Source organism: Bos mutus, chromosome 6 (genome assembly GCF_027580195.1).
Source record: "Bos mutus isolate GX-2022 chromosome 6, NWIPB_WYAK_1.1, whole genome shotgun sequence".
In the NCBI taxonomy this organism is placed as follows: Eukaryota; Metazoa; Chordata; class Mammalia; order Artiodactyla; family Bovidae; genus Bos; species Bos mutus.
This window is the reverse complement of record NC_091622.1, coordinates 33,803,845-33,817,220: the sequence shown is the minus strand read 5'-3', so window position 1 is coordinate 33,817,220 and position 13,376 is coordinate 33,803,845. Positions and strand designations below refer to the sequence as shown.

The following is a 13,376-nucleotide window of genomic DNA, read 5'->3' as shown; positions in this document are numbered from 1 at the left end:
TGTCCGACTCTTTGCCTTCCCATGGACTATACAGTCCATGGAATTCTCTAGGCCAGAATACTAGAGTGGGTAGTCTTTCCCTTCTCCAGGGGATCTTCCCAACCCAGAGATGGAACCCAGGTCTCCCTCATTGCAGACAGGTTCTTTACCAGCTGAACCACAAAGAAAGCCCATGTTTTATAAATTAGAAAGCCTTAGCTTAAGGTATTATTATCATTATCTTGAAAGATAGCCAATATACCACTATGTTAAGGGATAATGCTGTTTACTGATTTGATTTATATTCTTAGAAATACATGTCTAAGGTGCTTACTTTGAACACCTTTTATGCCTTTTTAAAATTTTGCATTGCTATGTAAATAATATTTTTAAAAAACACAATATTTTTGTAAATATTCAATGGAATGTTAATTCATCTCTGAAGTCAATGACATTATAAAATCAAATCTAGAATGTATATATATATATTTTTATTTATTTAATATGTATTTACTTTTGGCTGTGCTGGGTCTTTGTTGCTGTGTACACACTTTCTCAATGGCACCCCACTCCAGTACTCTTGCCTGGAAAATCCCATGGACGGAGGAGCCTGGTAGGCTGCAGTCCATGAGGTAGCTAAGAGTTGGACACGGCTGAGCGACTTCACTTTTCACTTTCATCCACTGGAGAAGGAAATGGCAACCCACTCCAGTGTTCTTGCCTGGAGAATCCCAGGGACAGGGGAGCCTGGTAGGAGGCCGTCTATGGGGTCGCATAGAGTCGGACACAACTGAAGCGACTTAGCAGCAGTAGCAGCACACACTTTCTCTAGCTGCAGAAAGCAGGGCTACTCTCTGTTGTGGTGTGAGGGCTTCTCATTGCTGTGGCTTCTCTTGTTGTGACACATAGGCTCTAGGCACACAGGCTTCAGTGGTTGCATTACATGGGCTCAGTAGTTGCTGCTCATGGGCTCCAGAATACAGGCTCTATAGTTGGTACACGAGCTTAGTTCCCCTGTGACATGTGGGATCGTCCCAGACCAGGGATCAAGCCAGTGTCTCCTGCATTGCAAGGTGGATTCTTAACCACTGGACTACCACAGAAGCCCCTAGAATCTTTTTAAATTGAATGCTTATGAAAAGAAAATTTTGTAGCATGGTGTAGCAGTTGTTGATACTGAAATGACTTTTAAAATATTTTAAAAATTGTTTTAAACTAAATAAACAATTAGGGTGGTGTTTTATTGACTGTGCTTTCAGGATTTGAAAAGCAGGCTCTGTTATAGCTCTGTGTAGATGATTATATGCCTGCACTGGTTTATTTCACTAGCTACCCAGTTGTTGCAGGTAACATGCTGCTTTGTTAGCATAACGATTACATGAAGTCAGGTGTTTCGGTAGAACTGCAAAATACACTGTCAATTATTGTATATTTTGTGTTTTCTGATCTCTGTCCTTCTGTCTTCTCCTACCATATTCCTATTTCTTTTTTCTCTGTTTTCACTTGTTCATAACAATCTGTCCTTGTTTACTCTGATAGAATTGTCTGTTTCCTTTATTTTTTGATCTTTTGACCTTTTCACTTACCAGAATGAGGGAACAGCTTGTAAGTCATAAAATAAAGCCCTCCAGAGAAAGGACCACAAGTCTATAAATAGAGAGTCATGATGACTCAGTACCAATTTTGACATGTTTTTGTAAATATTAGCCAAGAATTATGTTTATAATTTTACCTGAAGAATTCTGTGAAGATTCATGAGTTAGAAATTAATTTTTTAATCTGCATTTCTAATTTCAGCATAAGATAATTTTTGAGATGATTTACAGTATCTGCTTTCCTTTAATTTCTTGGAACTTGATTTCTATTCATACATGTTTCAAACAATGAGGTGATTCTAATTCAGGCAAAAATAAATGATAGGAATATATGGGAGTGAAGTCAGCTAAATGAATTTGGGGCAAATTAACCAAATATTCATGTGTCTGGCTTTAATTTTCCAAATTTAGAAAATAAAAGTAAAATAAGAATTTTTAAGAAATTATTACATCTGTATTTTTAATTCTCCTGTATGTTAAATACTGAGAATATATTTATATTACATATGAAATAAATTTGAAAGTTACAATAAATATAACTTTAATCACAAAAATCATACTTTAAATCAAAAAATATTTTAATTAGCTGTATATATTTTATATACCTATGAGTCATAATTCACACTAATTCTAATTGTAATCATTTAATTTGTCCATATGTTCTGATGATCTCTATAACAAATCATCCCCAAACTTAATGGCTTAAAACTATACTTTTATTTTGTTCACAATTTTACAAGTCAGGAATTTGGGAATGATTTAGCTCTGGCAGTTATGATGAGATACTGGTCAGAGCTTTGGTCATCTAAAGACTTCACTAGGCTAAGTATGTAGATGACTCGTTCTCAGGATCGAAAGTTGATGCTGCTGATGCTGGGTGTGTCCTTAAGAGGCTGTCAAAGAAAATGAAATGTAGTTTGGACTTTTTAGCATGACTGCTGTGTTCCTTCTACAGGGGAGGAACTTGAGAGGTACATTCTAAGAGACCATCCTGGGAACTGAAATCTGATCTTGTCCTGAGAATCAGACAGAATTACTTCCATTGTATTCACCTGGTCAAGCAAGGCCATAAGACCAACCCATATCCAAGAAGAGAACATTAGATTCCATCTTTCATTTGGAATAGTAGCAAAGGATTTGTAACCCCTTTAATCCACCATATTATAAGTTCCATATTTATGAATAATTATGGAATTAGGAAATCTAGAATTGATTTTAGTCCTAGAATCAGTTATATTTGAGTGAGAAACAAAGGATGCCATAATTATTCAATTATATATTTTCATAAGTAATATGCCTTTAATTTAATGTAAGGTTAATTGGTTACATTAGCCTGTATTAATGGATGTTAATAGCAGTATTTTAAAAAACCAAGAATATTAAAATCTAGTTAATTGTACACACCAAGAGAATTTCTAACTAAATAGAGCATTCTATCAAACATGTCCCAGAATTGGCACAGATAATGAGAATATTGGGGGAATATTGATTCATCTGAGAGTAGCTTTCATTTAAGTAACTATTGTTTAAAGGTTTCATCTTGTGTGTTAGACAGATACGCCTATGAATTTTGCCAAAAGTACATATAACAACCAAAAACAGAACTGTAGGTGGCCAAGATTCATTTGCAAAGTCATTGATAAAGAAAAGACCTTTTTGGCTTCTGATATCATATGATAAATTAAATTTATGTTTTAATATACATTATTCCTTAAGTAAGTGCAAACGATATATTAACACCTACCTGATTTAAAGCTGTGAGATTAAGAACTTCTTGAAAAAACGTTCCAGAGCTGGAGGGAAACAAATCAGATAATTGTGTAAAGGCAGCTTGTTTTTGGAAAATAATTTTGTTTACAATTTCTATTAGCCACAATATAGGTAAACCTTCATTTTAAATGAATTCATTGACAAAATATCAATTAATACACAAAAATATTGTATAACATTCAGCTAAGAAACAGTAGATTCAGGCTAAGGCTCAGATTCTCTTTCAATAAAGGACTCACTACCCAGCTGCAACTTCTGTAGTTAGCTAACTGCCTCCAGCTGAAGTCAAGCTCAGCACTGGGTGGTGTGAGACAATAGATTACCAGCAGCAGCTGAGATCTAGCTCATGTGGCAGCTCCCACCCAATGACTGAACGGGGAGTGGGAGGTGAACCCACCCACTTTCCTTCCACAGGGCATTCCTCTCATAGGCAGTCTTGGAGTTGGAGCTCCTGGTTTAGCTGGTGGAGGATTTGTCAGGTATGACTCATGGTCCACTGTTCCCCTTTCCCAATTCTGATTCTTCTTTTCTTATCACATAGCTTTATTCTTTAATATATCTTTTAAACCCTTCAGTAAACCTTTGGTACTTTTAGGGTTTCCCTGTTGGCTCAATGGTAACGAATCTGCCAATGCAAGAGACACAGGTTCAATCTCTGGGTGGGAAAGATTCCCTGGAGAAGGAAATGGTAACCCACTCCAGTGTTCTTGCCTGAGAAATTCCATGGGCAGAGGAGCCTGGTAGGCTACAGTCATGGGTTGCAGAAGAGTTGAATATGACTTAGCATTTAAACAACAACAATGCTTAACCCTACCTCAATATTTGTTTCCTAAAAAAAACAACAGCCCTTAACTCTACCTAAATATTTATTTCCTAGAGAAAAGGTGATATTATTTTATTTATGAAGGGGATTAGTTTTTCTTAAGTGAGGTATTAGGCAAGACTGGAAATATGGGAATATAAGTACTAAGCAGTAGAGTTTTTGTCAGAGTTTATGATAATAGGAGATCTCCTATTATCAATAGATCTCTTATTATCAATCTCTACCATAATGTCCATGGAACTCAAAGAAGTTAATTAATGAGCAGGAAGCCACAAAGAGAGCTTAGTGAAGTACCCAGAATTTGCCCTTAGATACCTCTGATTCTAAGAGACATGATTTTATTACCTATCTTTAAGCCTGCAATCTTTTTCTTTGCATTGTCGAGCAAGCTATGCCTTTTTACCATTAACGTTGTAACATGTAACATTTAGACCCTGTGAAAATAAATATTAAAATGATGAGTATAAAAAAATAATAAAATGATAAGTATAAGTTCTATGAAAGCTCATGATTAAGGGAAGAAACAGGGCCGCTATGAAATAAAAGTGACAGAGATAATTAGCATCTCCCAGTCAACTGGCTGTCTGAAAATGAAAAGAGGTATTAGTAAATTTGAATCATATATTCTGTATTGCTTAGACTAAAAGTAGAAATTAGCACCATAAGAACTAGAATAAACAAATACTGTTTTCTCTAATTCATTAGCTGTGTTCTTTCTTGTCAACTCAGATAAAGATCTGCTCAAGTGGGTTAGGGAAACAAGCAAACAACCCTTGAAGTATTTAGTGTTGTATGAAATGATGGGTGATTTAGACACTGGGAAACATGACTTCATGCTCAAGGGAAATAAAATGACAAGGGAAAGCTCCCACCCAGAGTAAGGAATAATGTTTGGAATGCCTCCTATCTCATGAGAAATTGTGGGCAATAGAAGCGTTGCAGCCCAGAGATACACATGTGTAAAGCAAGAAGACATCAAAGAAACCATGTTCTGCAGCTTTATTCTGTAGGAATGAGCACAGGTTATAAGAAAGTTGGAAGTGAAAACATACCATTCCAGAAATATGCAAGTAGTTGAGAATGAAAGGCACCATATGTTGTGCTAAAGAGTTTTGACTTTTTTTTTCCCCCTCTGAAAGAAATGATTAGCTGTTACATTAAGAAATGATGTAATTAATTCCCATTTAGGAAAATTTCTCTTGCAGATGGGAAAGGTGATAGACATAGAACCAGTTCAGAGACACTACAGTAAGTCAGATATGAAGCAATGGATACCTAGAGTAAATCCATGAGAAATAGAAAGGAATGAGTCCAAGAAATACCCAGAAGATTGAGATCAAAGAATTGGGTACCAGACTGGGATCAGATTGTGTATGAGCTGAGAGTATGGGATGCTTTTCTGGCTATTTTTAGAAATAAGATTACAGGAGGAATACATGGAAATAATTTTTGAAATAGGAAGACCATGAAATTTTAGTTGGAATGTCTATAGGATGTTGAGTGTATGCTCAGTAAATAATTATATTTGTGGGCTGAAGTTTGGAAGATAGGTTTAGATTAAGTATTTATAAGTAAGTTTCCAGCATAGAATAATAGAGGTCACAGATGTGGGTGTACTGTATACATGGAGGCTGTGACTGAGGGTTCATGCAGAGTGACAAGGTTAAATACTCAAAGACAGAGCTCTAATGAAAGGGAAAAATGTTACAGAGCTATCATTAAAGATAAAGGCCATAATACAGCCATTCGTTTGAGAATGAATATTTAATCATAACAGAAAAAAAGGATAAAGTATCTCTTTTGAAGTATAATTACTTTTATCCCACTGATTATGTATGCACAAGAATAGGAGAACAGAATTTAGGATGAATCCCTGATTTCTGTCTTAGTCCGATTTCCCTTTGTCCATTTTGTTATCTATCAGAAAAATGTGCATATATATCATATATAGCATAATATCTTTTCATACATTAGTTTGTTTTGAAACAGTATATTATGGAAAACATCAGATTGTAGAAGAACTTTGTTTTATTAGGCATATGCAGTTACCTCCCACTGCGTGCAACTGACCTTTCTTATCAAGAGTGAAGGGAAAGGGCTAAATCTATTATTCTGTCTCTTTGATGTTTTTACAGGATATAATGAAAGATGAATGCTCAATGCTGAAGCTGCAGCTGAAAGAGAAGGATGAACTAATTTCCCAACTTCAGGAAGAACTGGTAAGTGTGAACAATAGTTGTCCCATGGGTGTATTTTCCTTGCAAGGCTATTTGCTCTAAACAGTTTAACTTATTTATTAACACTAAAATTGTTAGTGACTTATAAACTGTTAATGATTCAATTTGATTATAAATTTTATAATCCTACAGTAATGAAGATTTGATGCTCTGAAAAGAGAATGTTTGATAGTATGTATTGAACTTTATATTATTCCAGAAATAGATTACTGACCCAGAATTAGGTATTTCAATTGTACCTATCAAAAATTGTGAAGACTAAGGCCATGTTTTATTTTGTAAAGTGCAAGACTTAAGTCCATACTGCCGTACCTAGAGACACAGTCATGTAATATGAAGTAAAGTACTGAGTAATTTTGCAGACAAAAGCCAATTTTACTTAAGGGTACCAAAAATCTGTTAACGTAATGAGACTTTGTTAATAAAGACATATAAATCCCCAATTATCTAAAAGCTATACACAAACATGATATTGTAGTTCATGTTTTCTGGTTTGTTTTTTTTTAAGATGTGACATCACAAATGTATTAAATCATAGTTTTATAACATGAACGCACATTTGGTAGGTAACAAGAATAGCAGTGGGCATTATTTTTTAAAGTATGTGCTGTCAACAAATATGATATTATGTATATGAATAGTATTTTGTAATATAACACATTTAATCTGGATAGAAATAAAGAATTTTCCAAAACAAAAATGAGAAAGTAATGAGAACTTAAAAAAAAAAAAAAATGAGTTCTTAAGAATACCAGTAAAATAAAGACATACAATAAGAGGCCCTGACTTCTTATCCAAGATCGAGAAAACAAATTCCAGTCAATGATGTTCTTTATGATGATTTAAGATTTGACGACTTTAACAGTGATGTATTATGTAATTATTAAATACAATTAAATGACAAAACAATTTTCTAGACCATCACGCTTCTGAGAACTTTTCTGAGAACATATTAGTGAGATAGCAGACAAATTTAGAGCCTATTTTGTTGACCCTTGACAACTGACGACAATTTTACTGACACTTGACCTTTAGATTGTGGTTTCATGATGGTTTAATACTGATCATCTGTCCTATGAGCGTATTATTATCACTGCAGAAAATGCACTAACCAGTACTTAAAATAGTAAAACCATTACAGACAAAAGAAGAATATCTTACATTACTGGGAATAACCTTTGATACATTTGTTTATAATATAAACTTTATTACACAAAACATTGCTATATATAACCTTGTAAGTATATATTATGTAATCAAGGTTTGCATTGAAGAAAAACATATATAGACATTTATGAATGGATGCAGAGAACTATGATTTTTAACACAGCAGAAAATGTTTGCGCTTTGTCAGAGAATGCTTGTTTTGGATAATGAATGGAGAAAGAAGTGTCCATTTTTCCCTGCCTACATTGAAAAGAAAGAAATATACAAGAAATCAGATCTTTATGTGTTGAATGAAATGAGAAGGAAAATGATTACCTCCCGAGCCCTTGTCGCATAGCTAGAATTAAGATAATTTAGTACCCCTCCTTCCAAAAATGTCCTCTGTTGGTTGATCTAGTAAAATGAGACACAGGTGTTGCTTTAAAAAAAAAAACTTGAATTACTAAAAATTGACTTAGCTTCTAAATTTTCTTACGTAACTGTCAAGGTACCATTTTAATTTTGTGCCATGCAGTTTACATAGTCATCTTAACTAGTTCACCAGAGGGCAATGTTAACTTTTGAAAATTGTTTGTTTCATTAAGAAAACCTGCCTAAATAAAAAAGTGTTTAGATGATTTAGGAATTTAAGGAAGAAGAAACAAAAATCATCAATAGAACTGGACTTGGAGCATGGACAAGGTGGCAGTCACATCAAAGTAATATAAGCCACTTGAATCCATTGAATACCAGGTCCTAGTATTTCTAATTCTGATAAGTAACTTGTGACATTTTGACAAAGTAGACATTGAATTTAACTTTTCAAATTTAAATAGGTAAAGTATAAATTTCAAAACATTTTAGAAACCAGTTTCCTATACCCTGTTATAGTAGTCACAATCTGTAACAATTTAGTTTAGCTTTGTTTATTATGCTTTTCTAATTTCTTAACCACTGCTATTATCATAAGCAGTTTACCTATATATACACTATAAATCAAATTATATGTAATTATACCAATAAGGAATTTATATTCAACTTAATAAAATTTTATTATTTATATTGTTTATAATTATTTAGTCACACTTGGATATTTTCAGGAGTTTAAAGAAGTTAGAAGCCCTAACTAAAGAGCCTGGGGGCAAAATAAATGTTTTTATATTACTTTCTAAATTTATTTTTTATTGAGGTAACATTGGTATATAATAGTTTACATGTTGCATGTGGACAACATTACCTTTCTGTTTCTGGATAGACTGCAGTGTCCTCCCCACCAAAAATTTAGTTTCCATCTGTCACAGTTGATTCTCTGTATCCATTTTTCCCTTTCCAACAGCTTCTTCACCTCTGGTAACCAACACTCTGTTTTCTGTATCTATATATGTTTTCGTTTGGTGTGTTGCTGTTACTGCTAAGTAGCTTCAGTCATGTCTGACTCTGTGAGACCCCATAGACGGCAGCCCACCGGGCTCCCCTGTCCCTGGGATTCCCCAGGCGAGAACACTGGAGTGGGTTGTCATTTGCTTCTCCAATGCACGCATGCATGTTAAGTCGCTTCAGTCATGTCCGACTCTGTGCAACCTATAGACACCAGACTACCAGGATCCTCCATCCACAGGATTTTCTAGGCAAGAACATTGGAGTGGGTTGCCATTTCCTTCTCCGTTTGGTGTGTTAGGGTTTGTGTGTGTGTGTGTGTTTTAACTTTGTTTCTTAGTTTTTTTATATTCCACATGTATGAAATCATATACTATTTGTGTTCTCTGATTTTTTTTTTTTACTTAGCATAATACTCTCAAGGTCTATCCATTCTATAAATGGCAAGATTTCATAAAAAATGGCCGAGTGATAGTCCATTGTGTACATATGCCATATCTTTTCCATTCATTGATGAATACTTAGTCTGTTTTCATATCTTGGCTATTGTGAACATAAGAGGAAATTTATATTTTTGAATTAGTGTTTTCATATTCTTGGGATAAATACCCAGAAGTGGTATTACCAAACTCAGGTTTGTTTGCTCACAGCTTGAAAGCTGATAATCTGAGTGGCAAGTGTCAGTAGAAAGGAAAGGTGCTATAATCAGAAAAGCGAGCTATCTGGGGAAAAAGTAGAATTGTGTCCTGAGCCCATGGTAGAGAGTTCCTGATTTTTTTATCTGCTTTGTTTTTCATTCTTTTTATCTAAGAAAAGAATCAACAGGTTAGACAAGGCATAGTGTGAATGCAGAAATTAAGATAAATTGCCTAGTAATCTCATTCCTGTAATTTTATTCTTTTAAGGTTAGAGGGAAACAAAAATGTACAAGCAGGAAAGGGGCAGAAAAGCTGCTTTCAGGTGGGATAACTGGAGCCTGGTAGTTATTTTTTTGTGTGGAATCACCATGCTATTTTCCATAGTGGCTGCACCAACTTAACATTTTCACTAACAGTTTAGAAAGATCCCCATTTCTCCACATCCTGTCTACAGTGTTATTTCTTGCCTTTTTGATAATAACCATTCTAATAGTTATGACATAACAACTTACTGGGATTTGATTTGCATTTCCTTAGTAAACAATGATACTGAACTTTTTATGTGCCTATTGGCCATTTGTATGTCTTCTTTAGATAAATGTCTATTCACCTTCTCTATCAATTATTTTTAATTGGATTGTTTGTTGATATTGAGTTGTATGCTAACCCCTTATTGGTTATACGATTTGTAAACTTCTTCCATTCAGTAACTTGTCTTTCATTTTGATGATGGTTTCATTATGCGAAGATTTTTAGTTTGTAGTGCAATTTGCTGATTTTTCTTATTTCTTAATATGTCGTCTTAGGCAAGGGAAAGATATTGCTAGAACTAATGTCAGTGTTTTGCTTATGTTTTCTTCTAGAGTTTATTGTTTCAGGTCTTACATTCAGTTGTTTAATCCATTGTGAGTTTTATGTGGTGTAAGGTAGTGGTTCTAGTTTTTTGTGCGTGTTTTTGCTAGTAAAATTTGTTGAAGAGACTATCCTTTGTCCATTGTATGTTCTCTGCTCTTTGTCATAAATTGTGACCATACACTGCTGCTGCTGCTGCTGCTGCTGCTGCTAAGTCGCTTCAGTCGTGTCTGACTCTGTAAGACCCCATAGACGGTAGCCCACCAGGCTCCCCCGTCCCTGGGATTCTCCAGGCAAGAACACTGGAGTGGATTGCCATTTCCTTCTCCAATGCATGAAAGTAAAAAGTGAAAGTGAAGTTGCTCAGTTGTGTCAGACTCTTAGCGACCCTATGGTCTGCAGCCTACCAGGCTCCTCCACCCCTGGGATTTGCCAGGCAAGAGTACTGGGGTGGGGTGCCATTGCCTTCTCCGGGTGATCATACACAAACAGGTTTAATTCTGGGCTCTCAATTCTGTTCCTTTGATCTATGACTTTTTTTTTTTCCTGTCAGTACCATGCTATTTTGATTACTATGGCTTTGCATTAGTTTGAAATCAGGGAGTTGGATAACTTCAGCTTTGTTCTTTTTTCTTGAGATTACTTTGGCTATTTGGGGTCGTCTTTGGTTCCATGCAAATTTTAGAATTTTTATTTTATTTCTGTGAAATGTCTTTTGGATTTTGATAGATTGCAATCTATATTGCAGTTTGAATCTGTAGATTGTTTAAATGTCCATAAAAATCTAAAGCAGTGTTGTGCTCAGTTGCTCAGTCATGTCCAACTCTTTGAGACCTCATGGACTGTAGCCCACCAGACTCCTCTGTCCATGGAGTGGACAAAACACTGGAGTGGATTAACATTTCCTCCTCCAAGGGGTCTTCCTGACCTGGGGTGGTGGTGAGGGGGCGATCTTCCTGACCCAGGGTGGTGGTGGGGGTCTTCCTGACCTGAGGTGGAGGTCAAACTTGTGTCTTTTGAGTCTCCTACATTGGCAGGTGGGTTCTTTACCACTGTATCATATGGGAAGCCCCCATGCTGCACTTGATCTTAGTCAAAAGGCCAAGAAGTGATGTTAGCTTTTCCAATTCATGACCTCAGAATATCTTTACAGTTGTCTTGAATTTCTTTTAATATCTTTGGTGTATTATTCCTATGTATAATATCTGTCCTCTGCTGACTCATTGTTAACATACAAAAGTACAAAGGATTTTTGCTCTTGTTCCCTGCAATGTTATTGCATTTATTATTCCTGTGTGTGTGTGTGTGTGGAATCTTTAGGGTTTTCTGAAAAGAAAAATCATATCACCTATAAAGTGGTAATTTCACTTCTTCACTTCTTGTTTGGATGTGTTATTTTTTTCTTTCCTAATTGCTCTGACTAAATTCAATAATATGTTGAATAAGAATTAGTGAGAATGGTCATACTTGGGTGATTCTGGATTTTAGAAAAATAGCTTCAGTTTTTCACCATTGAGTATAATATTAGCTGTGGACTTGTCATGTATGCCTTTTATTGTGTTGAAATATGTTCCTTCTATAATCTGTTGAAAGATTTTTATCATAAATGTATATTGAAATTTTGTCAAATGCTTTTCTGCATCTACTGAGATAATATGGCTTTTAGCATTTTCTAAATGTAGTGTATCATTTAAGTTTAGTTTTTCTTTAGTGGAAGTTAAACTGCATCTCTGAAATAAATCCTACTTCATCATGTCATGTGATCCTTCTAATGTATTAGTGTTTTTGGGTTGCTAATATTTTGTTGAGGACTTTTACATCTATGTTCATTGGAGATATTGGTCTATAATTTTTATGTGTCTGTCTGATATTAATATCATTTGGTAACATGAGTTAGATTGAATTCCTTTTCAAAGTTTTTTTTTTTTTTTTTTGTGGGGAAGTGTTTGAGATGGATATGTATTAAATCTTTTAATGTTTGATAGAATTCAGCTGTGAAGTTGTATAGCCCTGGGTTTTTGTTTTTTTAGGAGGTTTTGATTACAGTTTCAACTTCTGTACTAGTGATCAGTCTATATATTTCCATTTCTTTATGATTCAGTCCTGGTTATTTATGATTCAGTCCTGGTTATATGATTCTAAGAATGTGTTCACTTATTCTAGATAGCCTCTTACATTTCTGAGATATCTTAAAGTTTCTCCTCTTTTCTGATTGCATTTACCAGTGTTTTTTTGCTTGCTTTCTCAATGGCTCTAGCTACATTTGTAATTTTTTTCAAATAACCAGCTCTTAGTTTGAATCTTTCGTATTGTCTTTTTAGTCTCTATGTCATTCATTTTCACTCTGATCTTTATTTCCTTCCTTCCACACATTTGGGGCTTTATTTGTTCTTTGTCTAGTTCCTTTAGTTACTTTTCTTGTTTAGATTAGAGATTTTTCTTGTTTCTTGATGTAGACCTATATTGCTATGAACTTCTCTCTTATTATCATTTTTGCTGCATCTCATAGATTTTGGCATGCTGTGTTTCATTTTCATTTGTCTTCAGGTATTTTTATTTTTTCTTGATTGCTTCATTGACCCAATAGTTGTTCTGTAGCATATTTTTTAGTCTTCTTTTATTTATGACTTTTCCAGACTTTTTCTTATAATTGATTTTTAGGTTCATAGTAATTAGAAAAGATGCTGGATTTCAATATTAAATTTGTTAACCTGTGTCTCAACATGTAGTCTTATCCTTGAAGATTCCGTATGTAGTTGAAGAATGTGTATTCTGCTGAATTTAGATGGAATGTTCTGTTTAAATCTATCAGACTCATTTAGTCTGACATTTAAGGCCGTTTTCTTGTTGATTGGATGACCTATCCATTGATGTGGCTGAGGTGTCTAAAGTCCCCTCGTACTATTGTGTTGCTATAAATTACTCTTTAAAAGGTCTATGTGTAATTCTTACACATATT

At 34.6% G+C, this 13,376-nt stretch overlaps 1 protein-coding gene across 3 annotated transcripts in view; it reads left to right on the top strand.

Annotated features, from left to right (window-relative positions):
- CCSER1 (coiled-coil serine rich protein 1) overlaps positions 1 to 13,376 on the top strand; it is a 1,488,467-nt gene that overhangs the window by 696,508 nt on the left and 778,583 nt on the right. For all 3 annotated transcript variants that reach the window (XM_070372147.1, XM_070372148.1, XM_070372149.1), the window contains exon 8: positions 6,303 to 6,386. In XM_070372147.1, coding sequence (XP_070228248.1) covers positions 6,303 to 6,386 — 84 coding nt within the window. The remainder of the gene's footprint in view (positions 1 to 6,302; positions 6,387 to 13,376) is intronic.